The sequence below is a fragment of the Dendrobium catenatum genome, unplaced genomic scaffold, assembly GCF_001605985.2.
Source record: "Dendrobium catenatum unplaced genomic scaffold, ASM160598v2 fragScaff_scaffold_8, whole genome shotgun sequence".
Classification (NCBI taxonomy): Eukaryota; Viridiplantae; Streptophyta; class Magnoliopsida; order Asparagales; family Orchidaceae; genus Dendrobium; species Dendrobium catenatum.
Window position 1 is genome coordinate 764,072 of NW_021318470.1, and position 12,751 is coordinate 776,822.

The window sequence follows — 12,751 nt, forward strand, 5'->3', positions numbered from 1 at the left end:
TAACCCACATTCAATCTATCAGAAACATCAAAAGTGCCCATTAGGCAAAACATCGTTTCCCAGTTGTATACAGCCGAAACTCAATCATCAAAGAGCGGGTTAAAGAGTTCATACCCAAACAGAACAGGAAGTGGGTACCGATCAACAAATTCCTTCGCGGAAGCGTCATTCACCGCTCCTGCAAAGTCAGAAAAGCATCTGAATGATACGAATGAACAAGATCAACCGAAGAAGGCTTGAAATAGGGCTTCGTTACCGGGATAAGAGGCGAATTCAGAAGCCGCTTGGAGGATTGAAGCGAGATCAGGAGTCATACCGCACAGCTTGCTACCAGAGCGCGCGCAACTGCAGTGAAAGAAATGACAAACTACGCTCTCGGACTACTGGTGCTTTGCAGTGCCCCGGGCCCCCGAGCAAACCAGGGTGGTTACGCGGCGGAAGGGAGGAGCGTGCGAGCGCTTGCTGTTTTGATAGCAGGCGTGATCCCCACGTCCAAAACATTCAAATAATATTTATATGTAACGTGGGTATGAATTTTTTTTTAATTAGTTTAAATATAAATAATAATATATTAATAAGTATTTTCTTATTTACATATTCAATAAATAATTCTAACTATTTACCACCTTTAAATTTGAGCAAGATTAACAAATCAAGTATTCAAGTTTAATTTTAAGAATTCGAATAGGCTCATGAATCAGCTCGTGTATAAAGAAAATGAGAAAATTACTATAACTTATATTTTTTTTTGGACATTTAGGCCATTTAAGACAAACTCACATACACAGAGACTCAAACCTTAGACCTCTTAGTTGGAAGCCTTAGCTCTCAACCAATAGGCCAAGGAGAGTTGTGTTTAATTATATAGTTAGTTCTATATACTAAAGAGAGAAGTTAAAAATTTTGATATTTTTAATAAAACCCTTAACAATTATGATTTACATAAAACAAAAATATTAATTAAAAAAAGAAATAAATCAAGATTAGGGAATCCCATAGTCGAAGAAGAATGAATATTAAGTTCAAATCTTTTTTTTTTTCAAACTTAGGATTTTCTTTCTACCTTCTTTCTATTATGAATAAAAATGACATTTAAGGCTAATATTGTAAATTTTGTTTGCATGATTTATTATTTGAAATCCCATTATATTAATTAGTTAATTTGAAAAGATAATCATTGAATTTGCAAATGGTTCTATTGGAATTTTACTTTTTATTACTATAGTTATTAATTTACAAGGGTGAAGCGCAAGAATTGTGGCATAATATTTCAATTTTTTAAATATTATTTTTAGAATTTAATTATCTTAATAAAGTTTTTATTAAGTCTCAATGCTGATAAAAATCAACAAAAATCAAACACAAAGCTAAGCAATAAACCCTCAAAATTTCTTTAAGACAGTTTTAGTCCACTATAATTTTTCTATTTTAAAAAAATTTTATACTAAAAAATAGCTTTATAAAACAATAAGAAAATCATACAAAACAAAACCTAAAGCTTTGCTTGAGATAATTTTTTACTACTTTGTAGAATAACTTTTTAATACATAATTTTTTTAATTAAAAATTTTTATACTAAAAAATTATTTTAAAAAGATGGAAGAAAACTATCTCAAACAAAAACTTAATTAAAAATATATTAAGACTTCGTTGGGATAACTTTCTTATTCCTTTCTAAAACATATATATATATATATATAATACTAATTTCAAACATAACATCTACAATTTAAATATATATAAACTTAGCTTCCTTCCACTTTCACTCTTTTTTAAAATTCCAAACCAAATATTACAGATCATCTAATTCCAAACAAGATAACTATGACAAAGCAAATCTGATAAATATAAAATATTTATCCCAAAATATTCACTGCCAAACAAGTTAATTATGACCAAGCAGATCTGATAAATATATATAACTTTTACCCCAAAACAAATATGATGATGCAAATTTTCACTCATCAAATTTAACTTTGGCTTCATTTGAGACAGCTTTTGATCACTATTTTTCTCGCTACTTTCAATACATTTTTTATAAGAAAATTGTCTCAAATGAAACCTTAAACTGGCTAAAACAAAATTACTCTTATAATTATGTAGCAATCAATTATCAACCTATTAAAATCATTAAATGATACGGTTTATCATCAAATAGAAATCAATGGAAACCGAGTTCAATTAATAGGGAAAACTACATAAAAGGAACCAAAGGAATATGTTTCAAACTAAAATGTAAATTGTCCATCGAAAGATATCTCAATATTGAAGCATAAAAGTCTAAAATCTAACAGGCCAATCCTCACAGGTGAGTTCAAAAGGCCATTAACAATGACAATTGATAATCAAATTGACTATTCAACTTTCAGTTTGCTCCCTTAAGCGGCGAATAGTGCTCCTAACAGTCACAGCGCTCGCAGTACTGCAATAGTTTACCATAAAGGTCATAACCAGTCAAAAGTGTGCCAAAAAGAATGCAGCTATAGTATTTATAACTAAAGATGCTAAAAATAAATAGATTAAAAAAGAAGAGATTAGGTTGGCTTAGTAATTGGCTTGTATTTGATGATCACTGCTTGGCTTGTTCATTACTAACTCCTGTTCGACTCGATAATTAGGCTCATCAAGTTAGCCTTCGTCTACACCATCATAACTTGAAAGGAGTCGTGAGATTATGGCTTCATTTGGGGCATCTTTTGACCACTATTTTTTTGGGCTTTGAGCTCGACATGAAAGAATCTAATTTCAAAGGGAAAAAGATAGCATAATAACATACAACTCACTTTAAGGTATAAGCACCCCCTGCTTTCACCTTCCCGCAGTCCTTACATCCCCAGATTCCCACAGCTTTTCTTTTCACTGCATACTGAAAAACAAGTAAAAAAAACTAGCATCAGCAACCAAAAACATACATAAGAGGCGGCCAGCTGCAATGAACTCATCCATGCACATGAAATATCAATCAAATTAATAATCTCAATATCAAAACTAAAGTTTACAATGAAGGCCATATACCTTCTTTTCCATTCATGATATTTAATGAAATCAAAACAAAAGGAATAGTCAAAAGGATACAATATTGTTTCCAATTTCTTAGATTTAATGGGAATATTTGAATAAAATTAGAAAAATTAGAAACTAAATAAATACAATTTTTGAATAATTATAAATAAGTTTAGATAGATTAAAGTAAATTTCATACTTCATATATAATAATAAGGAAATTTAATTAATATATACAGGTTATGCTATAAAAATAATAGCTCTTTTTTTTTTTTGATGAGCATATATAAATTAATAAAGCAAAATGAGGAAAAAACATAATTAATTTAAAATGAGAGATCTGGGTATTAAATTAATTGAAGAGATTCGCCAAAATCTTATGTTATACAGATAATACGATAAAGGAAGCAACCTTCAAATATTAAACAAGTCATCTGAAATTACGACAGAAGATTATATATCTATTTATGGCAATTAATTCAGACTTTTTTCCTATAACAAATGTATTGATATTGATGTTTATGACAACTTATATGCATAAAAAAATATTCCTATTAGTGCCCGACTACTATTGCAAATGTCCAATGTGATTTTTCCCTTTAACATGAAATTTCATATTGATATGAATGTCATGAAGATTTCATATTTGAATATCAAATGACAAGTTATGACTTATGATATGATAAGGAAAATAAACTGCTTAAAATAAATGCATGACAAAAACAATGCAAAAGAATGTCATGTATAAGTGAATACATGTGCATGTTGTATTATTGGGATATTTCGATTTTACTTCATATATTATGCTTTTTTATGTTTTATATTATTCACTCATTAATATAAAATTTTTATCATTTTATGTTTACGCAATCTTTTGATTTTGAGGCTTACACCTCAAAACGCTTTGATGCTTACGCCTCGCCTCACGAATGAAAAACGCCTCAATACCCAAATACGCAATTTTAAACATTGATTTTAATATCAAATGACAAGTTATGATATGATAAGGAAAAGAAACTGCTTAAAATAAATGCATGACAAAAACAACACAAAAGAATGTCATGTATAAGTGAATACATGTGCATGTTGCATGGACTTAGTGGTGTAAATGAGTCCAAACGAGCTCAAGTCACTCCTAGCTTGGGCTTGAGTTAGATTAATTAATCAAGTTTGAGCTCGCGCTTGAGCTTAATTCTACAAAATCGAGTTAGCTCTCGAGTTAAAGCTAGCTCAAACTTGACTCCTTAGCTCATTGAGCTCGGCTCACGAGCCAAACTCAAGTCAGCTCACGAATCAACTTGATTTATTTATACCCGTATATGTAGTAGCCCTCTCATGGTATTAGTCAAAGATGCAATACACTATTACCCATAAGGGGAAAAGAGTTGCATATCCTTAGGGGCTCAGGTCGAAAAGATTATGAGATGATGTACATTTGATGATAAAATTTAGCAATGCTCCTATGATGGGTGTATTATAAGATAAGATAATATATTAAAATAATAAAGAAACCTAAAAGCCTTCTTGAACTACCATTGAGAAAGTTGCAAATACATCTTTATGTATTGCACATGAAAAAGTTGTATGTTATGATTTATATACGAGGATGCATGCACATTTTTTCTAGTTTTTTTATTACTATGATTTAGAAATGTATTTAACCACCAGGTTATTTAACTCATCATTTAATCGATAATAATTTTTAAGAAAAACTCCTTTAATGTAAATGGGTGAAATAAAAAAGATTTGTGTGCGTCAAAAAGCTAAAAGAGGGTAGTTTAGGTATTGTAAAAAACGTTAAGCATAAATCTCTTTTGCGTTTTTGAAAACATGCATATAATAAGGAAAAATAAAAAGAGTAATGTACATCAAGAGATGTTTCTAGATAATAGTTTATGGTTTTACTTGGCTATTTTCAGATGATTACATTCTAAAAGCAATGTGAGAATGTTTATATTTCAATCTACTATGAGTGGAAGGATTAAATTTGGAAGAAGCGAGTCATATAACTTTGCTTGGGAAGAGTCTTTAATTATCCAACAAATCAAGTGCTTCTGCAAGGTAGTATAATTGTTCTATTCTATGTAAAGTTTTATATTTTGATACATCCCACAATTTTCTACTAAATCTAGGACAACCCATGAAGTTGTTAAGTAAAGAAGTAATCTCCATTTTCAAGTAAGCAGTAAATAAATCAATCAATAGATTGTGTTTAAGTTCTACAATGATATCTATTAGAATTCATAGAATTTGAGAAGGGTAAAAATACCTTCTAATTATTATACAAAATTATCCCTATTTATAGATCTATACAATATGTCTTAATAGAAAAATAAATAACTTCTAATTGATACATAATTGCCTCAATATAATCCTCCCTAATTCAGCTATCCAAATATAGAAGGATATTAGCATGATCCAGGTGAGCCTCCCACGGATTCTCATCCTGACCGTGGGATCAAATGACAAGGGATGACTGAGATTTTGACACTCCCCCTCAAGTTGGAGACCAGCTTGCAATTACTCGCTCAGAGGTAGAGCTGCATTGGTTATAGATAGGATATCAACCACAAGAGAAAGCTGGCGATGAAGGCCGATGATGAAAAACTATCCTCAAAATTCTGACAATTAAGGACGATTGTGGGAACTTGTATTCCTCAAAATTCCAGCAATGAAGGAAGGTGATGGGAACATCCTCAAAATTCCAACAATGAAGGCTGGTAGTGAGAATTTTGTATTCCTCAGGTTTCCAACAATGAAGGCTGTATTTATAGTAGCAATAAAGGTTGATTTGATCAACAATAAAGGTTGATTTGCTTGTATCAGCAATAAAGGCTGATTTGATCAGCAATAAAGGCTGATTTGCTTGTATCAGCAATAAAGGCTGATATTAGATCTTAATCAGATCTTAAATCTGATTTAAGTTTTTTTTATTTTATTTTTTCAAATATCTTGGTTTAATAAACCGAACCGCTTGGTTTAATAAACTAGACCGAGCCAAGTTAAAAAAAAAACTCGGATCAAGCAGCAGGTAGGGCACATGCAAGCAACTCCTAGTTTCGGTGTCGGCAAGAGAGCAGTGTCGGCAGCTTCTTGCGGCACCGACTGTGGATTCTGCGGCGTCTATCTTCGGCGTATCGGCGTCTGTCTTCAACTTTTGTTGGTAACGCTCCGTCTGCCTTCATCTATGGCTTCATTCGCAAGCTCCGGCTTCGTCGTCTGGGCAATGTAGCTCTGTCCGCGTTGTTATCTCTATCCGCATCGTGAGCTCCATCTGCGACCATGGCTTCGATCACAAGGCTTCGTTGCTTCTGCACGCACGAGAGTTGGCTCGCAATTAGGCAGCTCCTTCCCGTGAGGTCTTGATGTTTCCTTCCTTTGGCTCCGTCTCGCAGGAGGTTTGCTCGGCCTGTCTGTCCCGCAAGGCCCCGCCGCTTCCTTCCTTCGACTTCGTCACAGTTTGCTCAGCCCGTCCGGTTTCATTCAGCTTCAAGCTTCTGGGTCCAGCGTCGCTTCTTCGGCTCCTTCGAGGCTACACTCCTTTGACGACTTTCCCCTTCTGTCGGATCGGAAGTTACAACGTTTGTATCGGGACTGCGACTGGAGCTCTTGGGGTCGAAAGCTGCGATAGGCGTTCTTGCGGTCGGATCTTGCGTGCGAGTCCTCCGGACCGAACCGATACTTTCAAGTGCTCAGGTTAGGATATGGCACAGAGGTTTCTTCAGCTTCTTCGTGCTGCTCCTTCGACGTCTCTCTCGTTTGGCTTCGGGTGCGTCACAAGAGCCTCTGTCCGGCTTCCTCCCACAGGGCTGACTCCATCCCGTGTGTGTCAAGGCTCCATGCGTATGAAAATCTTCCGTCTGGTTTCGCCTTCGTTCAACAGAGTCCCGCTCGAAATCGGTCTCTTTGGATGGATAGGTTTGACGCGTAATAGAGAAGGTCCGTCGGCTTCTTCCTTCCCGGCCATAGCTAGGCTTTCATCTGCTTTGTCCTGCACGCGGAGGAGACTGGCATCATTGGTTTTGACAACTAGCTTCTAGGGCAATGAAGGCCTCTTCTTCACGATGGTTTCCTCTTCAATTTCTCTGGCGATCTACGATCTTTCTTCCACAATAATGAAGGTCATTGGCTCTGATACCATGTTAGAATTCATAGAATTTGAGAAGGGTAAAAATACCTTCTAATTATTATACAAAATTATCCCTATTTATAGATCTATACAAGATGTCTTAATAGAAAAATAAATAACTTCTAATTGATACATAATTGCCTCAATATAATCCTTCCTAATTCAGCTACCCAAATATAGAAGGATATTAGCATGATCCAGGTGAGCCTCCCACGGATTCTCATCCTGACCATGAGATCAAATGACAAGGGATGACTGAGATTTTGACAATATCATATTATCTTTTTTCATGTCCTTGATCCCTTCAATGGTGAATAAAGAAGATTCAAGGAAGCTGATCGCATTGGTGAAATGCCTTCAAAATTAGAGCAAATAGAGAGACACACCGGTGAAATACAACAACAACATCAAGCCTTTATCCTACTATGTGGGGTTGGAGACGGACAGTGAAATGTTTAAAAAATACTCTAAAAGCATTGCAAAGTTTGATTGACAAATGAACAATAAGCATATTCAAGAAAACCTGAAGAAAAATATGAAAAAATGTACTCATCATGGTTCCAACCCATCAAGCAAAGTTTACAAGAAAACAAACCATTCTACTGATGATTGCTAGCATAAAGGAAGTCACATTGTTACTTACGGAAGAAGTTTGAGCATATTGAGAAAATTCTAAATTTAAAAACTAAGAACATGCAATTTTTTTAAAGAAAAAGAGAATCTCTCTTAGGCAGGACAAGTTGCTACCTAGATGAAAGATGATATTTGGTATTTCTATAGTGGCTGTAGAAATCAAGTGTCAAAATGGGAGCTTTTTCTCGACATAGTTACTACAACTACTTCTAAACTGAAAATGGGGGAAATAACTATTATAGAATAAAAAGAAATACGTATTATTAACATCAATACAAAGAGGTGAAAATTTTTCTTGATGTATTTTAGTATTTAAGGTACCGGGCTTGAATCAGAAGTTGCCTAGTATTCAGCTTGTGGAGCATGAATGCAGTATTTTTTTCACCAAAAAAATCTTCCAAAATATATGGTAAGATGAATCAAAATCAATTCATTACTGAGTGAAGATGGAGAGAAATAGAATTTTCCAAACAACGTTTACTATAATGCTTAATGCTTTGACGGGTAAAGTTTTTCTGATTCTTTTTAGCTTTGGCAAAAGAGGAATTCTCACATGAATTTTCATGGATTCAAGCTACTAAACCAAAATCGTATAGTGAAATTCTTACAAGATATTTGAGTAAACGATGATCCATGTGAAAGCTCCAGGCTAGGCAAGAAACACAGCGGCCATTTCCAGAAAGATTCAAGGACAGCAAGCTCAACCCCACAAATTATTCATATTAACATTGGTGGACCAATGAAAACTCAACCATTGGGTCAACAAAGTTACTTTCTAAACTTTATTGATGCTTTTTCTAGACGACTTGGGTTTACTTCTTCAAAAAATTTGAGAAGCAGAGAAATTGATGCGTCAAAATCATACTAAGTTATTGAGATTCGGAATACACTTCTTCAGAATTTGAAACTTGAGCAAAGATGAGGGTATTTGGAAGAAGCTAACGATGGGATACATTTTGCAACATATTAGAATCTCCGAAACTAAAAATATAACCATTATTGAAATTCAAGGTATCAATAATTGATTGCCAAAAAGCTTTCGGGAAGTTCTAAATGCAGCTGTCTGCATTCACAACAGCTGTTTGACAAATGCAGTAAAGAATGTGACGTCATTTGAAGCATGAAGAGAAATCAAAATCAGCACAAGTCATTTTAAATTTTTGGTTCCCTTTGCTATTTTCATATCCCTTAAATTTGATGAGAAAGGTGAAAAATGCATCTTTATTAGGCATAGTCTTGATAACAAGTGATACAGAGTATACAACCGTGAATATAACAAATTAATAGTTAGTCAAGTGTTATTTTTAATGAAAAAATGCAGCTTATGATTGACAAGAAAAACAGAGAGAAGAAGTGCCTCTCATACAAGTGAAATCTCAAGAATTTAAAACAATGAAGACAGAAAAATTCATTCCAAGATAGAAAATTTCTAATTTTAGATTCTGAAGAATATAAGAAGTCCCCCCCCCCCCAGCCCCCCCCCCCCCACAAATAAAAGGAGAGGGATAATTTAATTGAGAGATATAGAACTAGGCATCTTTATCTGAATGCTAAGAGCATACTTGAAATTGTTAGTAATTTAGTATGTCAAATTGCAGGTTTGTTGCTGCACCATTGGCTACAAATGATAGGTTGAGGAAAAAAATCATGGCTTAAAAAAGGAATTGTTCGCCGTAATGAAAATTGATTGGAAGCTTAGTTTATGTCTAATGAAAATTGATCTAATGTTAGCAACAAGCCTGCTCTCAAGATTAAGCCAAGTCAAACTCAATATGGCGATGCCAAAAGTGTACCAAGATATGTTCATGGCATAATTGACAATGAAATCATGTACCGGCAAAACAAAATTCCAAATTTGGTTGGTTATACTGATAATAATTAGGCTAGATGTGTTGATAAAATGAATAGTACTATGGGATATGCTTTTCAACTAGTTCAGAGAAAAGTTCAAAGATGCTAAAGATCCAAAATGCGGTGGCAAAATCTGCAACAAAACTGAGTACACTACAATGGTAAAAGCAACATCACAAGCTATTGGGCCAAGGAAAACACTTAAAGACACTAGAGAAAGACAAATTGAAGGCGCCAGCTTATTATTTGACAAAAAAATCAATGTTGTCATTAAAAATACAATCATCCATGAAAGACCCAGACACCTTTCAATCAAGTATCATTTTATTCAAGAAGCTATTGCGCAGGGAGAAATCCAGTTAAAAAATTGGAAGCTAGAGGAACAACTTACAGAGATTTTCACAGCAACACTTCCAAGAGAAAGATTTTATCTTTAAGAGCTTGTTGGATTTGCTAAGCAAATGCATCAAGGTAGTGTTAGAATTGATCCACTTTATGAAATTTCTCGAAGTAATATTTAGGTTCTCTGTGTCTCCCAGAAATAAATGTGAATCTAAAAATTGTGCGCCTTTTCATATTTCTAAGCACTTCTCAGTATTCTACTAAATCAAGAATGATCCATGAGTAGTAGTATAAATAGAGATGCAGTCACCAACTTCATGCAAGCAAAAGAAAACAAAAGACTTTGCTTGAGCTCGACCAATAAGAACTCTTTTATCTGTTTTATGCCCTTCCTACACGTCATGTAATATACATTAGGCAATTGGCATCGAGGGATGAGGGAGTTCTTAATCTGCGAATTTTCTCTCCCAATTCATTTAAGGTTGTTACAATTAAGCATTTTTTTTGTTTCACCCCTCTTTCTAAGTCTTCAACTTGACGATTATTATAGGAATGTTCTCAAATATTCTAAAAATGTAAATTGGATGTCCCTAGCTTGTGACATCTATCAGACCAATTTGAAAATACTCATCAAATAAATTCTTACATCAATATGACTCCTTCACAAACTTCTTCCTTGGTAGACTCTAACATCCTCTTCTACATAAACATCTTCTACTATAATTTTTAGCTAGATCAAAGCATGAGCAAAGTCTTACCTCTCATCTTTCTCCCTCATTTGTATAGCACTAGTTTCTTTCTCATACTCATTTGCATTCTCCATTTACCTCCCCATTCCGACAAAGACATATTGGCATACTTATATTCATTTTATGTAAAATTTTGTAACAAGGACTGTGTTTCATTAGTAGGTTAGAAATCTAAATAGGAACTACACGGTTAGGGCATTGGCATTCCCCCAGTCCCATCCACCTCTATTGTAAATACTGCACCATTGAATAAACGCACACACACAATGACCATTTCCATTATTAAGAAATAACTCCTTATCTGGCACATTGCTTAAACCAATTTTGTAATAAATTCAAAGAAAAAAATGCCATTCATCAAACTGCACGAATGCAATTTTTCAATAAAATTTAAAGGAAATAATATCATTTCACCAAACATCCCAGACTCAATACATATATTGCATTATGGTGCAAAAGTGCTCCTCAACGCATGAAAATAACCACCACAAGAAAAGCATTACAACATATCGACGGCTTTATTAGCATTATAAATAATAAATACCTTTCCACAGAATTCACAGAAGTACTTAGCATGTTGTGAAACCTCCATTTTCTTGATTTGCTTCCGCAAACTGGCACCGTATCTTGTGCCTACATCATGAGCACTTAATAAGTTTTGGTTACAAATAGTAGATAACACATAACAATTAAAAATAGAAACAATAACGCAGGCTGGATTAAAGTATGACATACCATATTTTCCAACAATTCCAGCCTTCTTGGTTCTCTTTGTCTGTTTGGATAGGAAAAAAAATTGTCCATTAGTATCGATCATATGAGCATATTGGATAGTTCTGTATTAATGAAAGTTAAGCAAGTAGCATTATTAGCATTGATAAACAAATACTGCATACAAGCTTATACTTTTTAGAAATTTCATGGGTGGTCCTGCTTTAGAAAATTATACAATAACGTCCATCCCCAAATTCCAGAAAAAGAGTTTGAAGCCACCTCTCTTGCAGAAGAGGTGTAGAAGGGCTGATATCCAAGCAATTGATGATATAAAACTCTCCAAACAGACAAATTCATATAAAAAAACAAAAAATGAAGCAAGAAAGTAAAGCAATTATTTTGACTGGCATAAAAAAACAAATGCTGCATTTAAGCCTGAAAATTTTAGAAATTCCACGAGTATTACAATAATAGGTATTGCATCAAACGATATCAGTACATTCCCATATCCCCGACGGATGAGACTGAAGCAGCGCTCTTGCAGTTGAATGATTATTCAATCATTGATGTTGCAAAAACCGCCATATCTCATTCCATGTTAATAGGCAAATTTCAAACGAAAATAAGCTACAAAAATAAAATCTTTAAAACACCCGGCCAACTAGTCATACTATCACGAAGTAGAATCTTATTACAATAGAAAAACCATAATAGCAGGAAAGAAATGATGAATCAAAACGTAGAAAACCTAAAAAATATGCGAACGAAGAGGAAAGATCTAGCCGAAAGCTTACCATCTTGCTTAGCCAAGGGGATCCGAGACTTGCAAGTCGAACAAGCAGCAAGGATTCAAACACTGAACGAACTAGCCAGCCGCATCTCCCTCTTTAAAGTTAAGAGGTCAGAAAAACCCTAACGCGGGCAGCAATGGCACGGAATCACAGCCGTCCGATGAGAAGATAATACACCACGCGTTCGAAGCCTTATTTTGTTTATTTATTAATCCGGTTTGATTTTGATTGTTTGAAGTTAGGCTTTTATATATATATATATAAATATATGAGCAAGAAGTAAAATTTTGTCTTTTAGGGGCAATTTGATTTCGAACTAAAAGTAAAGTATTCTAAATGTAAATATTTTAAAAACTTTGATGCTTGAAAGTAAAAAAATTAGAATAAAATTTTGAAGTATGAGTTTATTTTAAAAATTATGGGATCTGATCAATTTTCAAATACATTATAATGTATCTCATAATGCCATCGCAAATCACCTTCGTCGTTGCCTGTCATCCATCAACTATTGCCATCATTGAAGTTACAATACAGTAATT

The 12,751-nt window shown here is 34.0% G+C and overlaps 2 protein-coding genes across 2 annotated transcripts in view; both read right to left on the minus strand.

Annotated features, from left to right (window-relative positions):
• The window catches only part of LOC110112295, a 72,640-nt gene extending 72,158 nt beyond the window's left edge, over positions 1–482 (minus strand). Inside the window, exons 1-2 of the mRNA XM_020844469.2 lie at positions 257–482; positions 115–178 (exon numbers count right to left, since the gene is read on the minus strand). Coding sequence (XP_020700128.2) covers positions 115–178; positions 257–314 — 122 coding nt within the window. The 5' untranslated portion in view covers positions 315–482. The remainder of the gene's footprint in view (positions 1–114; positions 179–256) is intronic.
• Positions 483–2,157: 1,675 nt separating this feature from the next.
• On the minus strand, positions 2,158–12,371 carry LOC110112292 (60S ribosomal protein L37a). Its single transcript, XM_020844465.2, has 5 exons — positions 12,216–12,371; positions 11,443–11,482; positions 11,252–11,340; positions 2,784–2,866; positions 2,158–2,422 (listed from the first exon to the last, which is right to left on the minus strand). The coding sequence occupies exons 1-5, from the start codon at positions 12,216–12,218 to the stop codon at positions 2,359–2,361; spliced, it is 279 nt and encodes a 92-aa protein (XP_020700124.1). The 5' UTR covers positions 12,219–12,371; the 3' UTR covers positions 2,158–2,358.
• Between the last annotated feature and the right edge of the window lie 380 nt (positions 12,372–12,751).